This window comes from Cydia fagiglandana, chromosome 17, assembly GCF_963556715.1.
Source record: "Cydia fagiglandana chromosome 17, ilCydFagi1.1, whole genome shotgun sequence".
Taxonomy (NCBI): domain Eukaryota; kingdom Metazoa; phylum Arthropoda; class Insecta; order Lepidoptera; family Tortricidae; genus Cydia; species Cydia fagiglandana.
This window is the reverse complement of record NC_085948.1, coordinates 3,490,248-3,500,711: the sequence shown is the minus strand read 5'-3', so window position 1 is coordinate 3,500,711 and position 10,464 is coordinate 3,490,248. Positions and strand designations below refer to the sequence as shown.

At 35.9% G+C, this 10,464-nt stretch overlaps 1 protein-coding gene across 1 annotated transcript in view; it reads left to right on the top strand.

The window, feature by feature from the left end:
* The first annotated feature begins 8,228 nt into the window (after positions 1-8,228).
* Positions 8,229-10,464, top strand: part of LOC134672990 (espin) — a 109,703-nt gene continuing 107,467 nt past the window's right edge. The window contains exon 1 of the mRNA XM_063530949.1: positions 8,229-8,387. Within this exon, the coding sequence (XP_063387019.1) occupies positions 8,296-8,387 (92 nt within the window). The 5' untranslated portion in view covers positions 8,229-8,295. The remainder of the gene's footprint in view (positions 8,388-10,464) is intronic.

The window sequence follows — 10,464 nt, the reverse complement described above, 5'->3', positions numbered from 1 at the left end:
TTGTTGGCAAAACAGAAAGTGTTAAACATCTTGTCAGTTAAATCATAGACAAATATAGTAAGCATAGAGTGCTCACTCCATACATCAGTTTTGGTACCAAAAAGACTATTATTTTCGTAGTTGATATTTAGCATCGAGTAGCGGAATTATCAGTACCGCTACTTGAAACTAGATGTCTCAAATGTCGCGACTCACGAAAATTGTATTGAACAACTATTTACAACTAATATTAAAGCAGAAGGAGTTGAAAATAACTTCCAGTTAATCCTTGTTTAATATTCGCTGAAAGTTGTTGAGCATTAGACTTTTCGGTCGGTGCAACATCTATTGTCAAGTAGCAGTACTGATAATTCCGTTACTCGATACTAGATGTTGACTACGAAAAGAATAGTATTTTTGGTACCAAAACTGATGTATGGAGTGAGCATGAGCACTCTATGTATTTTTTCTTTATGTGGTTAAATGCACGTAATGATTATTTTTAATTATTTTTTTTAATATAATTTTAATTTATTTTTTTGTTCGGTAAATAAAACAAAAATATGATATGAAAAGTTTTCTTGATTTCTATTTAAAGTTAATTGTTTTTATATAAAGTACCATCTCTTAAAATATCGGTACCTACAGCTTGGCAAAAAAGAGTAGAAATTAAAAAGTGGCAACATTGTAGTGTCGTCCCTTTCAAACCAATTTATATAAGAAAACGGGACGACACTACAGTGTTGCCACTTTTTAATTTCTACTCTTTTTTGCCAAGCTGTAATTTATTAGCACCTTATATAAAAGCAATAAATTCCCGATCAAACTAATCCGCATAGCATTTGCAACGACAACGTGTGTAAATATCATCGTTAATGTCAAATTTCTATGAAAATATGACGTTTATATTATAATAACACTCCCTCACTTTGTTCTGTTCAAATCGGTGCAAAGTTAGCTTAGACAGACTCTAGTATCTAACAAGGTCACGCCGATGGCACGGCGATAGCGCAGTGTCGGCAGCGGCGACGCGAAAATTTTGGCGGCGGCGGCGGCGCGAAAATTTTGATGGCGGCGGCGGCGCGCCGGCGCGGCGCTCATATTTCATATGGAAATGTTTTCGGGGGTTAATTCTTTTCATTAATTCATTCATTAACCTCGTGCTTTGAAACGGTCGCAATTTCGAACCACTTGCTACGCTCGTGGTTAAATTATGAAATATTTCGCTTGTAATGCGATCAATATTAGCATGAGGACTTAACAACAACTTTAACCTCTTGTCGCAAAGTTTTTGGTTACCCTTTGATCAAGTGCAATGAATACCGGTATTAAATACGATAACCATTACCGGTATACTGAATACCTGTTATTATTGAGGTATTAATGAATACCGGTATTTCATTATGTCAATTAGTGTAGTTTAGCGATAAAGACAAAAACGGAATGACAGCAATACCTCTAATTCGAATATAGGTATAACATTTTAACCGGTATTCGTTTGACAGTTTATATACAGGTATTTAATAAAACCGGTTATACGGTCCCTGTGTCAAATAGACGTCCAGTAAACAAGTAAACATACATTTCAGCCTGACATACTGAGCCATCTATCGTTGAGCGGCCAAACTGCATTCTAATGTATATGAAGTTATCGAGCGCACTTACCGTGAAGTGCGCGTGAGCATTGTAATGTTACATTGTTACAATAACTTTAGTACCCTGCCGTACGGTGGCGCTAGCGAGCTGTATGCTGAGCAGCTTATTGACCGGGCAACTAAAATACTAAACAGGAACTTTCATTGGGTATATAATAATATAATTTGGCTGTGCATTAATATTTAAGCGCCAAAAATATATATTAGCCTCAAATATAAGCATCATATTATTTAAAAAACTGGCAGCAAAATCAAGCCACCCAAAAAATCATAGGGAACTTAAAGTGATAGGTTGGCGACTAAAATAATAAATTGGCAACTAATATTGTAAAGCGATCATAAAATTTAGTTGTCATCTAGTTGTTCACACCTAAATAATCAATTATAGTCATAATTGAGCATGCCGTTTCAGCTAGGTAGATTGGTCACTTTTTACACAAAGCACCTCAAATTAATTTACCAATACGGAATGGTCACATTGGTCAGTATACTTGTAGTCGAATATTCTAATCATGAAACGCCTAATGGCCATTATACCATTAGATCTTTGCATTTTTAATAACTAATTTCAATAGTTACCACTGTGTTCTGCTAGAGTCAACAGATAGGTGCGACGACGAGCAAAGCGAGGAGGAGCGTGTAAGGTTGACCGTATAATGACCAAACAAAATATTTTAAAAGAACTTCATTTTTGAATATAGCCGTTTTCTTTTTAAAATGTGCTTCATAAATGGTCTCCAATATAATAATTCATTTGCCAAATAAATACTTGGTACCTGCCTAAAAATAATCAAATTGATATATTTTAAGGCTCCGTTTACAAAAACAATGCCAACAATGCCATTGCCAAACTATTAATTTTAGTACACATTTCTATTTTTTTAAACTACCCAAATTCGATTAATTAGTTGACCGGTTAAATAGGTGCCAAAAGCCGCGCGTGGCGCTATCGCCACCTAGCGGCCATATCTGTCCTGATCGTAACAGACGCGTTTTGGAGTGCGTCTTCTGTACCTAGTACTATTATTTATTCTGTGGCCTTACCCAACAATGTTAACAATACCTATTTATTGAAATAAATAATTAAAGTATTGGAATAAGTATTGAAAATCCTTTTCAAAATATCATATAAGTTGAAATCATCCTGAAAATAACTAAATAAAATAACACATTGTATACTGTACTCGTAGTAATTTTTAACTATGTGACGTAACTTTTTTTTAATTTGATAAAAAATTAAATAATAACTATCATATTATGATGCAAAAAGCTATGTTTTATGAATACCTACAATTTAAAATTCGTTAACTTACATATACGTAGAGATTAACATACATTTTGATAAGATAATCAATGTAACCATTTTTAACGTTATAAAAGGCAACGAAATTTATTTTTAATTACATTCCCCAAACGGATAACGGTCGGCATTTAATCTTAATTTTAAAAAGTTTCTTAGGGACGTAATATATTTGATTGTGTAATTGTAATTACGTAATCGTAATTAATTTGCATGCCCTACATTGAAACAACATAGCTTTTATCGTGAAGGTGTAAAGCAATTAAATAAAATTTTAACACTTTTTGTATAATATTGAATGTTTACTGCGAACCTCGGTGGACGTGTTGCCTCTCTGTCACACTTACGTACAAATTTACAAGGGCGTCAGAGAGGCAGTTACGTCGAACGTGGTTCGCGGTAGGCCCTCAGTACTGATGTGCTGTGCGAAATGTGTACCTATATAGTACCTACATGAAAAAAAAAACGAAACCTTCTCATATATGGGGTTGGGGATCGAAACTTTCCATTTCCAAAACCAAGAACTTTATTCCATTGTTACCTACACAGAAATATTTTAAAATAAAACGATGATTACAAAAAAAAATATTAATTGTTGATATATATTGCGCGCCCATTCATTCTTCCGTGTATTATGTTTGTTGTTTATAAATATTAGTTTGTTTGTTTTTTTGCTGTGCCTTAACAGGGTTGTGTTGAAACATAATATAATAATCATAAGATATTTCTGTACACACTGTACACACAAAGCGATGATTAAATGAATATGAATATGAAATTTGGCGCAAAGTAGGCACATTTTAAGGTAGGTAACATAATTAATAATTATTGTCGCCCACAATGCGCAGTTTCCCAAAGATTATTTCCCCGTGCCAGCAAAATCCGTAAAGCGTCGAAAGTAAAAGTTGCCCGTGAAAGTCCATATTGACCAGCAAACCAGTTCCACTGGCTACAACTTACAAGTTCACGTTACCTAACGACTGTTTATATTTGGTTCTTCTACATTATACAATATGCCTTCGTTACGTTATACACGGATTTGTTTTTATTTTAGATTAACCTGATTAAATTGTAGAGTCTGTGCGGAAAGAGAAGAGTCGTGGGATTTGAGGGCGCGCCAGTGCTATTTTATGGTTTTTGCTATGCTGACAACACTGGTCACGTGATTATAGTACGACACTAAAGGTATGATACTTGAATCCCTTTTGTTCCGGTTTTTACCAAGGCTTACTAAACGGAGCCTGGTGGTGGTGTCGGCTCGTCAACTCAATCCTCTGATTTAGCGCAGGCACTAGTTTTCTTTTTAAAACACACTTGTTTTTATATCTCAGATACTAAAAAATGACTGCGATTGACAAAACTGCTAAAACTATTTAAGAATCTGCCCAATACAACTGTAATTTTCGTACCAAACAAGATACGAGTCTCATTTATGTACTGCCTAATCTGTGCAGTCCAACAGTTATTAAAACCGGGTAGATCGGGTAGAAATTGGGCAATAGAACTGTAATTTTATCTGGGATATATTTCACCCATTGTAAACTTGACTTGTAATGTATGTGTACATTATTAATAAAGTTGGTCAAGCAGATCTTGTCAGTAGAAAAAGGCGGCAAATTTGAAAATTGTATGCGCGAAGGGATATCGTCTCATAGAAAATTTGAATTTCGCGCCTTTTTCTACCGACAAGATTTGCTTGACCATCTTTAATAAATATGAATATGAATAAAAATAGTGCATAAGTAGGTAGGCCTTATTGGGATATGTCCGGTTCTCTCATCTCACGATATTTTACTTCGCCGAAAAGTCACTGCTAAATATGAAATATAATTTCGTAACTAACAGAATCTACAAATAAAGAAATATTTTATTAGAAAAAGTTTTATTCTTTGTTATCGAAGTCTGAATTAAAATATTCAATGTCACTTATGTTTGCGCTAGCTTCAAAACAACCAGGGACACTCATAGAACTATTTTCATCTGAACTGGATGTGCTTGAATCCGGCACGTAGATTACGAATTCTTGCATATCACCTACTTAGCGGTCTTTTATTCGAGATACCGTAGGTACTTTTACACAATCCTGAAAAAGAAATTACATATAAATATGCATAAAATGGCAAGTATCAAGACTATTTGTCAGTTATTTTAAAGATCATGAATGACCTGCATATTTATGAAAATTAATATATTTTGAATGAATATACTTACCGATTATGTACCGGAGACAAGTTACTTAGGGAGGCTTATTAAATAGGTAATTATTTAATATTAAATACAACATCAATACCCGCGAATAGCGGAAACACGTTCCGCGACTTTTTGTAAGTCGATAGTCGGCTTTTAGCCGTTTTCTTCCCGCTGACAAAACCGAACAATGTTAAATATAATTTTCCTTGTGGTTTTATGTACGGTTTTATCGTGCTTTGAAAATTTTTTATACATAAAACTTGCAGTTTTTGTTAATAAAAATATACATTGACAGAAGTTTGTTTACTTTTTACAAGACAGGTGTCAAAGGTTTGATTGCCATATAAAATTTAAAATGTTAGTTCCCGTTTCTGCCACGACTCTTCTCTTTCCGCACAGACTCTACATACTTACAGTCGCCATCAGATATATCGGAGCGGCCAAGGTGTTCACAATATCTGAACACACACTCTAACGCTCTGGAAATAGAGGCGTGTTCAGATGATTGTGAGCACCTTGGCCGCTCCGATATATCTGATGGCGACTGTACCTGCCATCACGCTCCGCGATTATTGCGCCATTTATACCTCGTTTTTTTAGCATTAGAAAAAAGGTAAACAATCTTGATGTGTTTTTTAATTGAAAAACAAATTTTAAAAATAAGTTACGGCAAATATGTAACAATTATGAATCTAATACGATCATTTATATTCTTCAGCTTTCATAAGTAATAGTTTTTGGTTTTTAAAAAGCGTTTTTAAATTAAAAGATAGGTCAAGATCGCTTACCTTCTTGCAAGTTCTTTCTAATGCTAAAAAAAACGAACTATAAGGTCCTAGCTTGATTGGTTGTTCAATACTTACGCTATGGAATTTACAATTTAGCAAGAACCTTAAATGGCATAGCTATCCCGTTTGGTGACTGTACATTACGATACACGTGCGAGAAGTATGAGATTCGTAAGGAGTGGCGATAAATTAAAATACGACCGAAGGGGTGTTTTAAATCGAGACAAGTTGTATCGTACAACGTTTTACAGAACAGTAATGTGATAATTATCGCACTAGTGCGATAAAGTAGTACCAAATGTATTTAATCGTTTTCTTAGTTTATTTATAAACTTTCGTAGGTACAATCGCCTGCGCTCGCGGTGTTCCACTCTTTTCTGAACGCCTTGCAGGTAGCTGGTAGGTAGACTAGGTAGTAAGGATTAGGTAGTAGGTAGAAGGCAATTTTTTCTTAACTGGAATACCGCGAGCGCAGGCGATTACAGAAAGCTCATGCATTCTTAGTCATAACTATTATAGTTTGTTTATTGAGCAATGCTTACGTTTCTTGACATGAATCCAGAACGATAATAAAAAAATGAAATTCCTCTCTCACGCTGTCACGTCCAGGTGATTTTGGCAAGAGACGAAACGAAAGTGCATCTGATGCGCAGATCGTTACGAAAGAATGCCCGGCGGCCGCGCGGTCTGCAGTGCCCAGAGTACGCAAGATAACAGAGATTACAGATACAACAACAACAATACAAAATAGATATTAGAGCTATGCATCTCTAATCTATTAGCACAGCCATTCTCAAAGTGTGTTCCGCGGAACCCTAGGGTTCCGCAAAGCCTCTGTTGGGGTTCCGCGAAAATACTTGTAATAATAAGAAAAAAAAACCAGCACTTCTATAGGTATATCTGGTCCACAGTGACGACCGAAAATTTTTAATTTGGGGTTCCGTCAAATATTTCGCTTTCCAAAAGGGTTCCGTCACCAAAAAAGTTTGAGAACCGCTGTATTAGCATTAGGCTGAGGCGGGGCCATTTCGTGGCAAACTATTTTATGTTTAAGTTTCTTTGTTGCTTTATAGTTTATAGGGTAATTCGCCAGCACAGAAAATCGCCTCGTTCACCAGTAACTGACCACCCCTAATCAAAAATGTATTGTATACACCTATAAATAGAACTCATTTTAATATAAGGTGGTCAGTTATTGAAAGCTGGCCAGTTATTGAAACCTTATACTAAAATAAATTCTGTTTAAAAGTAAGTTAATCGAATTCATTTTTAATTTACTTAGGCCTACTTGCACCATTCCACTAACCCGGGGTTAACCGATTAAACCTGGAGTTGCCATGATTACCCATACAATTTGACACTAGGTTAACGGTTTAACCGCTTAACCCCCGGTTAGTGGGATGGTCCAAGTGGGCCTTAGTGATAAAACTTGTAACAAAAATGAAATTTTCGACAAAAAAGCTTTTTATTTTACAATTGATGTGAGGTGGGCTAATTTTGTAAAGTAATTAGAAGGTTTTATGATAGTATTCACTAAAATAATTAAAATAACTACGATAGGGACCAACTATTATCAACGACTTGGTAGAGTCGACAGATGTTTCATTTTCAGATGTTTGATCTTTCATTCCATTGAATAATGGCCATTCAATTACAAAGCTAATATAAAAACAATGACCTTATAAATCTATAAATGGAAACTCTAGTTATTAATATCTCTTTAGAAATCCATTGTTTATTGGAAAACTTACACAGTGCGCCATTATCGTACGAATATTAAACTCGCACGACGCGCATCTTGCTTTCTATGCGCATAGCATTGTTATTGTCGCTTAGTTGTCATTTAGAACTCATATAGTAGAGTATGTTCCGTCAACGGTCTTATTCATGAGTCAGTGTGTTCCGTCAACGTTATGTGTTCCACTTTTGAAAATGTGTCGTGTGTTGAAAACAATTGATGTTCGGTTTTGGTGACGTGCTGATTCGTTCGTATTTCAAAAGCGGCGTTCGGAAACCAGTGACAATGGGTTTGGATTCTTAAACGCTTGCAGTGCAAAATTTCTTTTTTTTTTAATTAAGAAGTTGGTATGAAATTGATTTTATGTGGAACAAAGAGATGTTTTGTGTTAATGCCTAAAGGTTGCAATGTAAAACATAAACTTTTGCACATTTTTTGTGAAAGTACAACGTTATCTATGGACAACATTTTTTGACTGTTATCAAATTAAATACGGTTGTTCAACATGTGTTCCATTTATAAACAAGTGATGTTCCCTTTCCAAACTCTTATTTAATGATTGTATTTTTTTTTGATGTTGGATACTAGTTTTAAAGTGTGTAGAGTAAGTTACTCTGTGGGCCGCCGAATCGCAAAGGTCGTGTGATGTGGTACATAATAGTCGCATTGTTTCTAATATGGCTGCTCGAGCACTTCCGGCGGAAACAGGCGCAGCCGCCGCACCACACGTGCCAAATGTTCGTATTTACTTGATAATTAATGTTATTAAAGGTAAGTTTAATTTATTAGGTACAATCAGCAGCAGAAGTTGCTAAGCAGGTCAGGTGTTCAAAATGATCTTGACGCGACTTTATTGTTAAGAGAATAAGAGCGTGTCCAGGTCATTTTGAACACCTCACCCGCTTAGCAACTTCTGCTGCTGACTGTATATCGAGAAAAAATATCAAAATGCAAATCTTATTGTTAGTGGATAGTATACGTATAACTCGGTAAGGATCCTGACCGATATTTTAGACTACTTTTTGCATTTTTTCGAGAAACCTTTTCTTTTCTATAGAGCACAACCGAGCTTTGCCTAAATTTTATTGTATTGTATGGGAAGATTGGGAAGTTCAATAGTGACGTTGATCAGTCCGCTAAATGTGGTTGGTGCAACTGGCCCTTAAGGTCGGTCGGTTGCACCAAACTGCTCGTATCGTTAAAGAGTTCGCTAAATTTTTATGTATGGAAAGGTTCATGGTAAAGCGCCGAGGCGCGCCGGCTGACGTTGATCAGTCTGTCAAATGTGGTTGGTGCAACTGGCCCTTAATCTATTTATCAGAATGTCATCATTAACGAGACTAAAGGCCAGTTGCACCAACCACAGTTAACAAACTGATCAACGTGAAGCAGCAGAGAACTATAAAACTTGCCATACAATAAAATTTACCGAATGCTAAAACGGTGACAGATGGTATGGTGCAACCGACCCTAATGGCGTTATTTATTTTATAAAACGTCTGTTAAGTCTAACCATGTCTAACTAACAAGCCGTTGATAATTGCTGGTCACTATCTGTCGTTTTCACATTTGTGTTTGTTAGAAATAGACAAAATTTAACAGTTTTGTGAGAGGAATGCGAAGTATTTGGAATAAGGAGGTAAGTATATGCTTTGAATTTAACAATGAATACCCATAGAGGTACAATAACATAGAGATGTCACGGGGGAGGGGACAAACGACCGAACGAGATGCACTTATGGAAATTTCAGTAGGAGTAGCAGAGAAAATAGTCTTTGTCACAGTCTCACTTTTTGTTTGTGTTTGTTCCCCACCAAACATTTAGTATGGTTTATGGTGGGCAACAAAGAACCCGACCGGATTACGTAGATTGTTTTTGGCATATTGTCAGGAATGTTAAAACGTGTTTTTAATATTGTCGCTTTGCGTATGTTTTGTCCCTCACGAAGGCACGCGTATAGCTCATCTATGTAATACTAGGTCTATGTGAATACCACATATATCGTTTACCACAGATAATCACACGTCCGATCATTTTTAGGGTTCCGTACCCAAAGGGTAAAACGGGACCCTATTACTAAGACTTCGCTGTCCGTCCGTCCGTCCGTCTGTCACCAGGCTGTATCTCACGAACCGTGATAGCTAGACAGTTGGAATTTTCACAGATGATGTATTTCAGTTGCCGCTATAACAACAAATACTAAAAACAGAATAAAATAAAGATTTAAATGGGGCTCCCATACAACAAACGTGATTTTTGACCAAAGTTAAGCAACGTCGGGAGTGGTCAGTACTTGGATGGGTGACCGTTTTTTTTTGCTTTTTTTTTGTTTTTTTTTTTGGCATTATGGTACGGAACCCTTCGTGCGCGAGTCCGACTCGCACTTGCCCGGTTTTTCAATAACTAATGACTTTATTTCCACGCCATCTGTGAGCATCGCATCGAAACACTTGCACATCGCGGTAACTGCTCTGAAACATCGTATAATCATTCGAATGTTTATACAGGGTGAAATTTCAAAGTTACTTTTTCCGTTTCCAAAGCTTGCTAAAAACGACACAATTTTTAAATCATAAAGCTTATCATACCTACTGGGGCAGTGATTTCAAGTATACTCTGGCACAGCCACTTTGTCAGTAAAAGAATGCGGCAAATAAAAAAAAATTGGCGTAAAAGATTGATTTCGCATATAAAATTTGAATTTCGTGCCCTTTTCTACTGAGAAGTTGGGTGTGTTTCAGTATAATTCAAAATGTGTATTTTGAAATATTTCAACTCTTATACAGACTCGTTGATAGTTCATTGTGATTTTT